The following is a 17,053-nucleotide window of genomic DNA, read 5'->3' as shown; positions in this document are numbered from 1 at the left end:
TAAATTATGCAAGGTGGCATAGGTGGCATATTTGAACTTATTTTACTTCCCATTTCTAATCCAGTCACATCTCATAGTACAGTCTCAGAAATGATGCTCTTATCTTGAGGAACACAGGTAACTCCCAGACATCCCTTATTGTTCACACTACTTACATCTACCCTTGGGCCTAATTCCTCAAATTGCACTTACCTTTGACAACTGTGTGACCTAAATAGCTCATAACCTACTTGTTTTAGTGTTTTTGGTTGCCTCTCTATTTCTTTTTCTTAAAATCAGCATTGTTCTCTATAAACTCATAAGAGATAGAAACTGTATCTGCATAATTGTCTATTTTAAAATTCTAGACCAATTAGGCACTCTTAAATACAGTTTAAATTCAAAAAACCCTTCAGTCATTCCTTATTAGTGAATTCAAATTATAACCTACTGTAAAATCATTATCATTCTTTATCTCCCTATCTTCAGAAGCAAGATACTCTGTATCAGAGCCATTTAGAACACAACAAACATTACAGTCATAAATTCACCAAAATTTAAGCTTTCCCCTAGAACTTTGAATCCTTTCTAAAAGCAATGCTCTTGTCATGCAGAGAAGCACTATATTCAAGAAAATCCCAGTGAGACCTAAAGTGATGGCAGACAACACAAGAAGCTCAATAGAAAAAAAAAATTTTGAGATATCAAATTTCCATAGAAAGTGAAATACTTAACCAACAATGTATTATCTTTTCCCAACTATGTTAATACTCATCCCCCAGCAGCACAAATGACTTTCAGAGAACACTTTTAAAGCTAATCTAGATATTAGAGATGTGCCCTATTGATAAATGTGTAAAGATTTCCAGTGAGACCAATATAAATAAATGGTCAATGATTCCTCTGTAGTGGCCAATCACTTATAGTGAAGTGTTTCAAATGTCCAAACTGAGTTCAAACCTTCACCTTTTCCTGATGGCAGACCTCAATTAAATCTTTAACAAGAAAAAGTTTAACATTGTAATTAGTTACCTATGTCTTAGCATAGTGACTACTTTGTATCCTGAAAGTCAACCTAATATATCTTCCAGTTCATAACTGATAAACATTCTGCCTTGTAAATTTTCAAATTTTCTTTTGAAGTGCAAATATAAATTCCAACATTTCTCATGCTCTAATATTTAACAACTCCCAACCAACCCCCACTTCAAAAAAAAAAAAAAAAAAAAAAAACCCATGAAAAAGAAACATTGTGTCTTGGGAAAAACCCAACAACCTACCTTTAAACTAGACTCATAGTCTGTGTTCACTTTGAACATAAGCCCAAGTCGTAAATGAATTTCCTTGGCTCGACAAAAGCTGGGATCAATATAAAGCACCTCCTGAAATGCTTTAATTGCCCTGAAAGAATATAGACATAAGGTATCTTAACTTTTTAACACTTGCATGAATTTTTGTTCAGTAGCACAGTAAATCTTACGCTTTACACCATAGTTTATAAAGGAAATACAGTTATTTAAAAATGATGTGAATGAACAGTTTAAAAAAGACTGGCAAGGAGCACCTGGGTTTTTCATATAATTGAATATATAGAATCTAACTTAATATAAAAGATATGCTACCTCAAATCTCCATGTGGCATTTAAGCAAAGAGCACTAGACATTTAAGTACAAGTGAACAGTACCTATTCAATTCCATTCCCAGCTATGCTCTAATATTGCTCCTCCTCAGCTATGAACTGGCTTATCTCAGGAATTTCTTTGTGTAAACATTGGCCCTCTGGCTTCACTCTTTCTCCTCAGGATGGTCTCCTGACCTGGAATAGTTTCATTCTTCTGCTTCAACCTAAATCCACTATTAACTTCAAGACTCACCACCCAAACTCAACACAATTTTGCTTAGTGTTAACTAGTAGTTAGGTCCACTCGATAACCAAATCATTTTATTCTCTACCTACTGGTGTGCTATCCCCAGTTTTTTCAAATAGTCTAATTCCTTGAGTTCTACATTTCTATTTTTAATTTTCTGAATAACATTAAAATGTTAAGTTTAACAGATGTTTGCGGATGCCATCACTTCTGTAGTTGGCTGATTGGACTGTGTGTGTGTGAGTGTGTGTGTGTGTGTGTGTGAGAGTGAGAGAGAATGAGAGAGAGAGAGAGTGTGTGTGTGTGTGTGTGTGTGTGTGTGTGAGAGTGGGGAACACTCCAAATCTCAAATCTCTTTACTAAACAGTTCTCCTCATCTAGCAAAACATTTATACGTTCATTTTCTTTTCTAAACTTTTTATCCATTTTTAAATCCTGTGTGCTTCATTTTTTTTTCCCACCCAGAAAGAAGGGGGGAAACTTCACACGAACACACTAGGGGTCGGGTACGTGGAGAAAACTACATATTAAACTGGATCATCATTTTACCACATTTCATATCTCACTGAATTACATGCAGCCAGAACATGATCTCTACAGCACAGGCTAAACTAAAACACCAAAGCACACAAATTCTGCTGACCTGAGCATTCTGACTGACAAAATTTTAGAACATAAGAAATGGCTATGGAAAACTATAAAATTACTTTTGTGATACAAAGTATGTAAAAGTTTAGTTCTGAAATATTAAAACCTACAGAAAAAGTACATATTGCTATGCATGAGTATCATTAGCATTTTTTCTTGAAATCTAAAAAGATGTAGTTTTTTTTATTTCTATAGATTTTCAGCTTAATTTTTTTTGCATTTAATGTCTGCCATTGCTAACAATTTAAAAACAGAAATGATAGAATGCTAAAACCTCAATACCACTACCTATGAAAAACACTCATGTGCTAAATATATTTTAAAACAATGGTCATTTTTAGCAAGATTTCAAGAAGTCATTTTTAAAAGTCTCCTTTAACTAAACATCCCTAGCACAGTTTCGGTACATTTGGAAAGAGACAAAGTAAAACTCCTTTTTAAAAAAATATTTTAAAAGTATTTTATTCATTTATTTTCAGAGAGTGGGGAAGGGAAGGAGAAAGAGAGGGAGAGAAATATCAATGTGTGGTCTGCCTCTCGCATGCATCCCCTTCCTGGGGACATGGCCCACAACCCAGGCATGTGCCCTGACTGGGAATTAAACCAGCAGCAACCTTTTGGTTCACAGAACCACCCTCAATCCACTGAACTACACCAGCCAGGGCCAAAATAAAACCCTTAAGTTTTCTCAGGCTACTGAAGGTGAGTCCAGAGATTTCCCTCAAAGATATCTGAAGGAATAAACGAATTGCATAAAATTTCATACTAATAAAAGGGAGAATATTCCAGCTCTAAATGAGGAATAAGATATACACACAACAGGTATGTATTTCTACACATATATATATATTAGGATATTTAGAGATTCCTTTTAAGTATCACAAATAGATTTGATGAAGTAATGAAAGAGGCAAGATTTTTTAAAGGTGGAGATAGAAGAAGACAGGCTAAACAGTAGATGGCACGAACAAGGTTACATAGGTAACAGAATGCTCAAAATGTTTTCAGGGAAATGTTAATACAGTGTAACTGACATAAAGGATATATTTAGGGGAACAGTAAAGCTAGAAGTACCATTTGAAGTTGGACCAGAGAGGACCTTAAATGTGGGGTTTAATTAAGAATATACAAATTCACATCAGCATATGCTAATGTATTAGTACCTCCTGGTTCTTTTGCCCTCTTTAGCCAGTCTTCATTTCATCACTCCAGACGGTAAGATACTTTTTCCCATTCTCCTATTGTGAAATTTATGTTTTTATCCATAATTTCCCTGACTTTTACTCTAAGCCCTTACATTTTCTCTGGCAATGTATTTCGCTGGTAAGCATAACCTTGCCAAAACTGCCTTAGTTGCCTACTAGTTTTTTCAAAACAAAAGTGTACATAATAAAGTCAACACATGTTAACATCAACTGTTTTATTTTAATGGAATTATGCTGAAATTAAACCTTTGATCTAAGAGCATTAACCTGTATTATGACAGCTCAAAAATATATATTAAATATGAAGTTTTTGCCAGATTCCATGCTAGACTAAAGCCTCAGGACCAATGCTATCATGACTCCATTAGGTTCATGTTTACAACCAAACAAGTAACTACACAGGACAGTACAAATTCCTATACCCCTAAGAACACTTTGATTGGTACAGTGCTAGGGAAATGAATCCTAAAGAAACTTTACTTGTAACATGTTAACATTTTTTTTAAAAAACTCACTTTCCACCTCATTCTCTGAATCATTTTCAATGTCAACACAATAATCACTATTGATCTTACCAGGCCTATCAATTAGATTTGGGAGCTTTAATTTCCAAATGCCTATGCCTCTAGCACAAAATTATGTATCTCTTAGATATGCCACTATAATACTGTTCGGATACTGATCAATTAGAATGCAAAAAGTTACAAGCTAGAGATAGGACTAATAAGAATTTTCAGGGGGGATATGTTTTAACACTGTGGCTACAAATTGGAATAATTTATCGTTGCATGTTATTTCAATTCCTCTCACTGAAGGATACAGGTTTCTTACTTCATATAAAGGCAAGGAGCAGCTCAGCTCAAAGTACACCTAGCAACTAAGCCCTTCATAAATAAAAACAAGTAAATGCATGGGCGTAAATTGGGTGTGCATTCATGCATTTGTAAAGGAATGGCTTTATAGAGACTGGTTCTAGCTCTCTGATACATGTACTTTAATCTGTGCTTTTATGTCTTCCTCCCTCCTTCCACAAGTCTTTTATAAAAAGTTTTGTCCCAGAATACTAAATAATCATGCTAAATCAAACGAGAATATACTCGTACTTTCTTAGATGGGCTCCTCTAAGAGGCTGCAACTAAAACTAGAAAAACTGAGCTACAACCTAACCAATAAAATCAACTGCAAAAGAAAAACTGGGCAGCACAATATGGCAAGAAATAAGACAAATAGGTTATCAGATAAAACTATATTTAATAACATTGCTCTCAATAATATATTAAGTCACAGTCACTAACCCCAACACACGTTGGTTGCACATACTACTATGAAATACTTAATCTAATCAAATGCCAGCAGACACCATTATTGAACAAATTTTACTTAAATTATAAATGTACCAGAAACACAACATTCTGACACATCCAAGGCAATTTCTTAGAGCTGACAACACACAAAAAAGGCATATCACACTCTTTTCTAGAAACATTTTTTAAAGAAATCCCAAAGAATTTGGTGTGAATTTAAAAAAAAAGAAAAATGCATGATCCCAGCAATTAATAGCTGCTACCTATAAATAAAACACAAATATACTTTTAACCTAAGGAAGTTCCTATCACTTAAGGCTGTACTATAAACTCTGACCAAGTACCCACTCCATGCTTTCTAATTTTGTGATGTTTTGGGAAATACTAAAATAAATTAAAGCAAAAGTTGGAGCACAGAGTTTGTGAAAGAACATTTGACCAGCCAGACAGAAAACACAAAGCCAAAATGGATTCAGGCAGGGCGTGAGAGATTTTAAGAAGCAGCTAGAGCTGAAACTCAAGACATGAGAAATGATGGTGACCAGGACAGGATTGACAGACACTAGAGGGCACTTATTAATTCTGACATTGCATTATCCTCATATCATTCAGTTTCATTTCTTTGGTCAACTGAAGGATACATAAATTACAGGTAGGTAAGGAATCAAAATATAATTTTCTATAGCTACAAGCCCCCTCAAAGTTGACACAGTAATGTACTTATTAAAGCAATCCAATTTCAAACTGATAATGGCTTCACCTCACTCTGATTTTAGGTTCTTATCTTCAATCTACAGGGAGCACACAAGTTATCACACAGGTAGGTAAAAACTGGCTGGTGTGGTGCACACATGTCCATTCCTAATCTATAGAGTTCCTTGTCCTGGGTTTCACCTAAATTATTTCTGGCACTCTGGCTGGTGTGGCTCAGTGCACTGAGTGCCAGCCTGTGAACCAAAGGGTCACTGGTTCGATTCCCAGTGTAGGGCATGTGCCTGGGTTGCCCACCAGGTCCCCATTAGGGGGCATGTGAGAGGCAGCCACACACTGATTTCTCTCGTCTCTTTCTCCCTCCCTTCTCCTCTCTAAAAATAAATAAATAAAATCTAAAACAAACAAACAAAAAAACAACACAAACTTTCTTAAAAAAATTGCTGGCTCCCAATAAAAAGATTCATGTGTATGTGTATACACACACACACAAAACAATGTGCCCAGGAGAACTACAAACACTTACTTAAAAAAATAACTACCTGTCAATCTTCAAACTTGGAGATAGGGTATAACAGAAAAATTATTAGATTGGGGAATCTGAGCATAAGTTTGCTTCTGCCACTAATTAAACAGTACAAAATACTGAGTCAGTCTCTTTCACACACACACACACACACACACACACACACACACACACACACACACACACACCACCTTGCTTTCTTCACCTCCAAAATTAAGGGGAAAAACTAAGTTATCTCTAAGACCAAGGGCAAAGAGGGAAGAAAAAGCATATAGGAAAAGTCATCCATGTGTAAAGTTTCATCTTCAGGGAAGTCATACTGAATCACTGCCAATGCATATTTAAAAGCTCTGTAATATGCAGGGTGTCCAAAAAGTATATGAGAGGGTTGTAACTTTTGGTCAAAAACCTTCCTTTGGACTCTCACAGTACTCATCTTAAAATTATGAAGAATAGAGGGACTGACAAATGGGTAAATTTCAAATGAAAACTGTCTACATAGGGCTTTATACTTTACAAAATGTACTTTATCTTATTTAATCATTAAAACTCCATAAAGCAAAAAAGGAAAAGTAATTACCATGTAGTTTTTTAAGAATCACACACACACACACTATCAGGAAACAGACTTAGGGAGTTTATTTAACTCAAGATCAAACTAAGTGGCAGTGCTGAGAGCAGAATACTAATCTTACAACTCAAATTCTATTTTCTTTACATTGGAGAATGGAAATATTCTGGTAAACAGAAAAACAATAGGACCAAAGGCCATAATAAAAGGGCTGTACACATTACAGTTTATGAAATCCTGTATATTTCTATTACATATAGTTTCTGACCTTGAAGGTGGTACCATTATCTCTGTATTATAAAAGAGAGAATTGAGAGTCTGTAATCTGCTGCCTGGTTACTGGGAAACTGGTAAATACTATAACAAGTGTCTGCATGTGCAGGTGTGTGTTGGTGATAGAAAGGGGAGGGAGAAGTCAATGTTGTCTAGAAGTCTGAAAAGGTAAAAATACTGGTCATCATAGATCACTTATCCACACACCTTGAGATCTGAGAGTATAGTCATTCCCCGATTCAATTGACCTGGGAACCAATGGTCCATAATAAGTAACTGAGAAATTCTAAAAGCTTTCTATAGTTTAAGCTTTCTTTAATCAGAATCTTATGCCAGGTTCTTTTAGGACACACAACTGTTATATGTGAATCATTATCTCTGAAAAAACAATCTAATCACGTCAAGAGATTATTAAAAAATATAGGCACAGAGACATTAAAATTTTGGTATTTATTACACACACACAAATACAGGGTAGGGCAAAAGTAGGTTTATACTTGTGAGTATGTAAAACACAGAATTTATTCTTGCATTATTATTTATCATTGTATTATTTTCCATATGAACAACTGGAAATCTACTTTTGCCCCACCCTGTATATCAAACAAAAACATGCACATGCACACACACACGCATACACACTTCATTTCCTGTAAACAACTGAAGTTATTAGTTTTATGTTAACTTACCACTGAAATGCATTGTAATGGAAGTAGACCAAACCAAGACCATATAAAAAGGCAGCATTCTGTAAAGAAAGGGGAAAAGACACTTTTAGGAAAAGCACGTATGTTTAATGCATATGACATTATTAATATATATATCCAACATATTTTTATCATTGTAAAACTATCCTGCATTACAATATATTTGAGAAATATTTTTAAAACGCCAAAATAACATGCCCTGACTGATGTGTTGCAGTTGGTTGAGCATCATCCCACAAAGCAAAAGGCCAGTTGATTCCTGGTCAGAGCACATGCCTAGGTTGCAGGTTTGGTCCCAGGTCTGGTGCATATTAGAGGCAACCAATCAATGCTTCTCTCTCAAACTGCTGTTTCTCCCCCTTTCTCCCTCCTGCCCTCTTCTCTAAAAATAAGTAAAATCTTAAATGAGAGAAAAAAAAAAAACGCCAAAATAACACTGATGAGTTAGCAGATGGCACAGAATCCAATCAACTTGGAGATACTATCTAGTTTCTTTTTAATCAAACCTGCCCTGAAACAGAAAATTTGTCAGCAATTTTACAATAAAAACCTATTATTCAGGAATAAGAAGATGTTTGGACTATGCTATCCTATTATCTCTCACTTCCATCTGTATTTTTATTCTGGTTCTTTTAGTTTCTTGAACTGAATTTAATTTTATGTTCAGTAATGCCAGGAAGATAATAGTTAAAATTCAAAGTATATGTACAATAGCCCTGGCTGGTGCAGCTCTGTGGATTGAACGCTGGCCTGCTAACCAAAGGGTTGCCATTAGATTCCCAGTCAGGGCACATGCCGGGGTTGCAGACCAGGTCCCCAGTAGGCGGGGCATGCAAAAAGGCAACCACACATTGAGTTTCTCTTCCTCTTTCTCCTTCCCTTCCCCCTCTATAATAATAAACAAAATCTTCTTAAAAATTAAAAACAAATTAAAAAAAACAAAGTATATATACAATATAAACTTAGAACAAATTTCGATATAAAAAATCACATGCTAAAACAATACCTAGCCATTTACATTTTGGGTTTTAAACATTAGTGATGCCTTTCTCCCCCCCCCCCCCGCCCCCAATACATAACAGTGAGACACTTACCCAGACTCATTTTGACCTCTGGCCTCCAAACCAGAACTAGCTGCCCATTCCTTTTTCAAAAAAGGCAAATGTTTGAGTACCTACCTTGTATTTTATCAATAAAAAAAGCCTATCTGTTTTAGTAAATTTTCCCTATTAAAAAAAGAAAATAAAACTAATGGGGGACTCGAAAGTTGGAAAATTTTTAGTTTAGGTAATAGCTAATAAGCTTAGTAATCAATGAATGAAAAAGCTATTATTCCAGCAACTGAAGCTATAACCCACCCTGACTCCAGGAGACTGTAAGCACACCTTTATGCCTCATGAGGACTACAAGCAATTCAAGATGGAATCTCAGCCATTGTGCTCCAGAGTGAGATGCCCACCACCCAGGACACAGATGAAAGGATTCTGCAGCTTTTATCAGATTAACTTTTCCCCTGAATTCCAAACCCCTTACCTGCAAAAACGGTCGGTTTAAAATAGAATTTAAGATGGTCTGTTAGGGTAGAGAACCCACTGTACTCAGATCACAGGCCATCTTGTATAAAGTACCCATAAAGATTCAATCCCTGCCTCTGCTTACTGAGTCTAGTAGTGCCTGGCCACACAAAGAAAGGCCAGATTTTCGGGTTTCAAAGCCTTCACGATCTTTGTGAACAAATTTCTCCAGAGTTATATTCTAAAACTCGAGAATTTTAAACTCTTACTAAAATGTTTTTTTGCCATAATGTCTTGCGTTGCATTTCTCCAGAAGCACATGCTGGAACAAAAGGTTTACTATAAGTACTGTATTTCGGAAGTTACCCTAGGGAAGCACCAGTAAAAAAAAAAGTGGAGAACTGAGGTAGGGAATGGAAAAAAACCAAAAAAGGGTGCACTATGGCAGGTTACAGAGCTGTGGGCAACTAGGATTTGATCCTACTGGGAATCTCTAGTAAACTGTGGAACATTCCTCAGAGTCATCTTGTCCAAGGGATGAGGGATCAAGCAGAGTACTTATCTCAAAACTGTGGTCAGTCACTGCTTGCAGAAAAAAGGTCAGTCACTGCTTGCAGAAAAACAATCAGTGACATCTAAACAAACCCCAAGGTGCAAAGAGATGGGTGAATTTTTGGTATGCATCAAGTTTTTTAAATTAAAATTTGTTCTGGAAATATATTGTGCATTTCCACTGAATTCTTAGTACCTTTATGGAAACACTGAAAACTACAGCTTAAAATGTACTAAACATGAAATTTTAATTTCATTAAATCCTCATTACCCCCAACTTTCCAAATGAGAAAATTACATGCTACAAGAGTGCTCACAAAATCTGGGATTTACAAAGGTCTCAGACAACATCTATTTCAAAAGTTAATGTTTAAAAAAAATTTAAATTCAGCTGGAAATGATTTTATTAGGGATCATTCATTTATTCCCCCATCCCCTGAAATAATTTGAGCATTTATTTAGTATGTGTCAGCGGCAATACTCAAAGGATGAACAGGCCAAACTGATTAAAATATACTTCCCTTGCTCTGAAGAAGCATGGAAGCTACTGTGTGTACGGGGGTGGGGGTGGGGGTGAAGAGAACAGGGATATTCAGAATGCAGGAGTAGTTAACTCAAGTAAGGAAGCATTCCACCCAGAAAGTCTAATTTGAAAGACAATTATCTTCTTAAAAAGGAGCATGTGAATAACAACAGATAACATCTTTTGCTAATTTAGGTAACTGCCCCAGAAGGTGGTTTGGGGTATAGTGGAAATGAGTTTATTGAGAGGTATTTCTGTTTTCAGGACACACCCTGCATTCTCCCAACTTCCTTACTTTGCTGTAGTTCATCTTTCCCCCTCTAGGATATCTTATCTGCATCCCTGCCACAGTATAAATTCTATCAATTACTCAAGATCCAGTCAGTTTAAATGCCATCTTTCCCATGAAGCTCTGCTGCTTCAACTACCTCAAACCATAGGTAATTTCTCCAAACTCTAAGTTTCGCCTTCGCACAATGTCTATCATATGACATTATTGCATAATAGCAAGAATTTGATTTTACACAAACCAATGACTTTTCTTTTAAAAGGTTCTCACAACCCTTTGAGGTGGTAGAAGGCCTCATAGAATGAAGAAACAAGAATCAGAAAGATAAAGCAACTTGCACAAAGAGACAGGTATAGATAAGGAACAGAGGAATTGCATCTAGGTCTGCCTCCAGAGTTTACTCTTAACTACTATGTTTTTGTTGTTTGACAAAATAACATCAGACAAAAATGCCCAAAGGCAGGAGTGCTAAGCATCTGTGTATCCCGTTACCACCTAGCACAGTGCCTTCCACATAGCAGATGCCTAAAAGTTCAGTAAAGTGAACCACCCAGTCTTTAAGCTCGGTTATTAAAACTCATTTCCCTAGGTGACACAGAACTAGTAAGAGGCATGGTCCCTACTAACCTGAAGCTTATAAATTTTGAGAAGGAGTTAACTTTCATTTTCCCATTAATGTTGAGGAAAATAGCAGTTATTTTAAAACGTAGCACGGCACCCAGGAAATGACTTTTTTTCCTTTGTTTCTTGCTTGTCCCTGGGAGCCAGAGATAACGATTGCTAGAGATAACATTTGTGGGCTAGAGACAACATTGTGTTCCTGTGTGCTAGAGATAACATTTTGGTTCTGTAAGCTGCTTCTTGCTTTCCCACCAATGATACAGGGTGCAGCCAGGGCCCCCCCCCCCCCCCCCCCAAAAAAAAAAAAAAGATTTAGAAAGGTGTCCAGAATTCAAAGTGTATAGAAATATTGGAGACACATATAAGATGTCCTCACCGCCCCCCCCCCCCCAGGGGGAAGAAACGAATGGAGCAAGGCCATTGAGAGCTGTTTTGCATAGCAACAGTTTTGCAGCTAACCTCTGGAGGAATGGTTATTTAACATATCTATAACCTTTAACTGGTTTCATAGATATGTTAAACAGCAGTGGCCAAGTTTGGAGCCAGGAAGAAGGGAGTAGCAGGGGACTCAAGATGGGAACTAAGGGCTGCTCTCCGGAGTGAGAAGGGCTTGGACTCAGGATGTAACGAGGGGCTGTGCTCCTGAGGGAGAAGGTTGGGGCAGGGACTCAAGATGGGAACTAGGGGCTGCTCTCCTGAGTGAGAAGGGCTTGGACTCAGAATGTAACTAGGGCTGCGCTCCGGAGTGAGAGCGCCTAGGTGAGAGCTTGGAAAAGACTGGCTCCAGGACACGAAGGGTCCCCGCTTGGCCAGATGAGAGAGAGAGAGAGAGAGCCACGCGGTTTCAGCAGAGTGAGGACCCCCTCTTGGTGAGGTGAAAGAGGGAGCCACGTAGTTTTGGCAGGGTGCGGACCCCCTCTTTCCCAGGTGAAAGGGAAAAACCATGCAGCTTTGCCAGAATGGAGATCCCTGCAGCCAGGTGAAGAAGAAAGCCACATGCTTTTGGTGCAGTGCGGACTCCTGCAGCTTTGGTAGAAGAGGCCCACGTGGCTTTGGGGTGCCCCCTTTGGCCGCGGGGCCTGAAAAAGCAAGAGAGACTTTGACTGGAACTGGGTACAAAGGACTCTTGCCAGTGGACCAATGAGAGGGTACCACGGTACTTTGGATTAACTCGAGATCCTGCACAGTGACACAGCTGACGGTGCCAGCAGCCTGCAATACAGACGTGTGCTCTTTCCCTGATTTACGGTACCTGGAGTTGGGACGGTGGGAGAAGGGAGAGCTGTGTGGGTGTAGGTGTATACCCTAAAGGACTTTGATATTTTAGTGATGGCATTAGGCCTGAATAGCATTAAATAAACATTTTGTTTCCTTTTCACAAATCTCTGGCATTAAGAGATGTCTTTCCAATTGGCGGAGGACAGAAGGGCCCAGTAGATTTTAGTATTCTGTCCTTGGGAGGGGCCCCTGTTGTATAGCAGTTTTGGCATCCCTAGGTGGGCCAAATATTGTATTGCCCCTCCAACGGACCTCTTGTTGTTCGGTAACACCAGAAGTAATGGTCTAAGTAACAGACCACCCCTCAATTGCTCCCTGCTGACCTGGGCCCAGAATTTGGAGACTGCCTCCTCTGGGTCCGCTCATATAAATAAAGGTTCCACTTCGCTTCCTCCAGTGTTCTGCCTGAGTTCTTCCTGTAACATTAACAGTTAACAATCTAATTGAAACAGTTATTGAGCACCTATTATGAGTCATAGAGTTATCAAGCACTTGGGAAGACAGCAGTAAACAAAACAGACAAAAATCTCATTTCAATGAATTTACAATCTAGTGACAAAAGATTATGAAATTAAGTGCATAATAATATATACCCAGCTACAACTATTTAAGAGTTAATAAAGTATAATAAGGACTACGAAAAGAGTTATTACTTGGGTACTATACCTCAAGGATGGCTAAGACAAAAATAAGCTATCTAAGCCAGGGATTCTAAATCTCTGAAAATAGTTGACTTGAGGGTGTGAATGGCTACATGCCCTGAAAGAGAAGTATTCCCTCCCAATGTACAGCCTCACCAAAAATGCTAATAGCATCCCCACTAAGAAACATGGGTCTATGCAAAAAGCTGACCAGACCAAAGGTAATAATATGGAAATGAATTTAAATGTGATGTCTTCCTTCAACTTAGTGTGAGGAGTTAAAGGAGTAACTTTCTGGGAAATGTACTGTTTATAAAACACAGTTCTGCTTCAGTCCAAATCCTTCGAGGTCATAGTCTCTACACTAAAAGTGAGCAAACACATAAGCCAAATCCATCCAGCCAGCCACTTGTTTTCGTAAATAAAGTTTTATTGGAACACAGCTACACTTCTTATTTACTTATTGTCTATAACTGCTTCCAGCTCCAACAGCAGAGTTGAATAACTGCAACGGAGACTAACTGGCTTATTCCAAAGCCTAAAATACTTACTTTGTGGCCTTAACAAAAGAAGTTTGCCAGCCCTCACCAGTGTAGCTCAGTTGGGAACTGTTCTGGCAAAGCAAAAGGCTGCTCATGTTTGCTCCCTAGCTGGGGTGTATATAAGAGGCAACCAATGTTTCTCTCCCTCTTTCTCCTTCCTTTCCCCCATCTCCTTCCCATCCTTTCTCTCTAAAAATAAATAAATAAAATCCTTTTTAAAAAAAGTTGCCAAGCTCTGACCTATACTGCATGACAGTACCCATTAAAACCCCAAATTAAGAAATTATAATGATGAAATTATTATCATTTTATATTGCACTCCCCTATATTGTTTATAAGTAAAATTATTGTCAAGGATGTGGTTCATCAAGTTAGCAGTTCACCAATCCCAGAGTTCATAGTGGTGATTTCACTGATCCCCTATAAAGTTGATTAACTCCTCAATACCCTATGTTCTGAAACCAGAACTCCAGGCTATACAACCCCAGACATGAGAAGGGAGCACTCTCCAGTCCTTCACAGTTAACACACTACAAGTCTTATTCTATCCTGTTGAACACACTACAAGTCTTATTCTATCCTGTTGTTCCTCAACTTCTCTCAGTATCCCCAAATTTCCAAATTGAAGAAAAAGGCATTGAGAGTTCTCCGATATTTATGAACATACTTACATGAAAGTGGATTGTAAAACAAGAGCGATGAGCTAAATCAGGGATGTCAATCTCATTTTCACACGGGCCATATCAGCCTTGAGGTTGCCGAAATAATTTTAGGACTGTATAAATTTAATTATTCCTTAATTGTTAAGGAACTGAAATGACATTCGGCCCTTTGAAGGTGACCGGGAGGCTGATGTGACCCCCGACCCCCACGCTGAAAATGAGTTTGACGCCCCTAAGCTAAATTATACAAAACAGTGGTGACCTGTAGAACAACACAGATGAAATAAAAAGTACACGACCTCATTCTGACCCCCCCCCCCCGCCAAATTTTCTTAAATCTGTCTATGAAATCCCATGAAAAGCACTGTGGACTGACCAGCCCCCTTTTTTCCTGGTTACTATCAGTGAGAAAACGATGGCAATGTGACAAAGTTCTAGCCAGTGAGACAAGCAAATTTTTCTACCACAGGGTCTCTAGGAAAACTTTTAACTTTGTTTGCCTAAATGGTTCCTTTCCTCTCTCTTCTTTCTCCTTCTTTAATATGAGATGGTCACCAGAGCAATGAAAGGATTAGCAGTACAAAGTTGTATGAAAATTACTTTAAACCAGCAGCCACAGAAAAAAAACTTTGTCTAAACTTAAGCAGTGCGTCCTGAAAATACAGCTGGCAATGACTCCCCCTCCATGGGAGTTGATACTGACTGTAAAAATACTGACCCTTAGCAATAGAAAGTGTGAATTCAGCTACTCATCATCATCAAAAAGAACAACAGAACCTTCCTTTCCTTGTCAATGAAGTCCTATTCCCCTGCTACCCTCATCCCCACCCCGTTTTTGTTAAATTCAACAGAAACTTCCATACTGTCTCAATGAAGCCCCCCTAACACCCTGCCCTGTATTCTTAGGTTTATATCTAAAACTTTATCTCTGGCTAAGGAGGAAATTACTAATTACTAAGCAACTCCAGCATGCACATGTAAATAAACTCTCTTTTCTCATGTTAATCTCTACATTGTCAGTTAATTTGCAAGACCCCAATCACTAGACCCAAGTTGCAAGGGGAAAAAAGATACTACCAAAAGTGACAAGCAGTAGCCCTGTGTAAAAACTAGACTGGACAAAGAATGGAGTGAGCAATGAACATATAATTTTAAAGGAAAACATGCTTCAAAGACAGTAAGCAGTACAGGGGCAATGCGTTTAAGATCAGCCATTGCTCCTCACTCCATCCCCGGCCACAACTATTTTCTATTTCCCAAGGTTTGAATTTTTTGAGGAATGTTTCGACCTAGTACTCTACTACAAGCATGCAGCAGTAAGCAGCAACTGTAAGAAGGCAGCTGTTTCCAAACAAAGGGAGAGTAAGATTCATGAAAGCGAATTACAGTAAAAGTAATATTCAGCCCTGGCTAGTGTAGCTCAGTGGATTGAGAGTGGGCCTGCGAACCAGAGGATTGTGGTTTGATTCCCAGTCAGGGCACATGCCTGGGTTGCAGGCCAGATCCCCAGCGGGGAACACATCAGAGGCAACCATACACTGATGTTTCTCTCCCTCTCTCCTTCCCCTCTAAAGATAAATAAATAAAATTTTGTAAAAATTTATTCAAGCTAAAAACATCAGACAATATCAAAGCCAAACATGATCACTTAGGGTAACTAACTGGATTGTAAGTGAGGAGATTATAAAGATATTGTTATAATGTTTGCCAATTTTGGGGTAGAATAGCAACTTGATTATAGTACCACCAGGCATCCCATACTTCAGTAGTCACCTTTGAAGACAATCATATTTTTATACAGGGATATTACTGAAAAATACAATCAAGCCAAACTATTAAAAAGTATATCAAATTTCTCAATCTTATTCTTCTCTGATACTAATTCCACATAGCTGGTGACAGACGTATGGGGGGGGGGGGGGCACGCATAGATATGCTGTTCATCCTCTAGGGGACTGAAGTGAGGGGTGTGTGAATAAAAGCATTCCAAAGTTGCAGGAACGAATTTCTAAATGCCTTTTGGTTACCTCTACCTGTTACATATACTATAAATACCTGAACCCCCTGTATAGGTAAGCCTGATGCTCTAAATGGTACTGAAAAGTTTAGATAGTGGTAACAATCTCACCAGTCAACTCAAAAAGTAGTCCTCCTTTCTTCTCTCACTTCCTCCCCACCAATAAACCATTCATTCTATTCACAAAGCTCGTTTCATTGTTTAAAAGCCTTTAAATCTATCCCATTTCTATTCCTACTGCCTTTCTCTAGGTAATTTAGAACCTCAACCTTGTCTGTCTGACCTGTTTCAATAGTTTCATAATTCATCTCATCTCCCATATTCTAGCCTCCCCTTCCACTTCCCCCATTTCAGTCTACCTTCCACACCACTGCCAATGAGCTTTAAAACACTCAAAACATGACACTTTCTTATTTTAAACTCCTCTGAAGAGTCGCGACAGTCTTCATTTTTTGACTGTGCCTCATATTTCCAAATCTCAGAGCCATCACTTCAATCAGGGCAAATAACATGCACATCTATGCATAAAATATACTCTTATACATTTCTGTGATTTTTAAAACTATTTTCTTCCTCTGCTAAAAAAGTGTCATCATCATTCCTTCGACTCACTTTTCCTAT

The 17,053-nt window shown here is 38.0% G+C and overlaps 1 protein-coding gene across 4 annotated transcripts in view; it reads right to left on the bottom strand.

Annotated features, from left to right (window-relative positions):
• Positions 1-17,053, bottom strand: part of KDM6A (lysine demethylase 6A) — a 175,092-nt gene that overhangs the window by 85,491 nt on the left and 72,548 nt on the right. For all 4 annotated transcript variants that reach the window (XM_053670650.1, XM_053670653.1, XM_053670652.1 and 1 more), the window contains exons 5-6: positions 7,776-7,834; positions 1,260-1,380 (exon numbers count right to left, since the gene is read on the bottom strand). In XM_053670650.1, coding sequence (XP_053526625.1) covers positions 1,260-1,380; positions 7,776-7,834 — 180 coding nt within the window. The remainder of the gene's footprint in view (positions 1-1,259; positions 1,381-7,775; positions 7,835-17,053) is intronic.

Source organism: Artibeus jamaicensis, unplaced genomic scaffold (assembly GCF_021234435.1).
Source record: "Artibeus jamaicensis isolate MK-2021 breed Jamaican fruit bat unplaced genomic scaffold, CSHL_Jam_final contig_60, whole genome shotgun sequence".
Classification (NCBI taxonomy): domain Eukaryota; kingdom Metazoa; phylum Chordata; class Mammalia; order Chiroptera; family Phyllostomidae; genus Artibeus; species Artibeus jamaicensis.
Note: the sequence above shows the minus strand (reverse complement) of the source record. Positions and strands in the feature narration are given on the sequence as shown.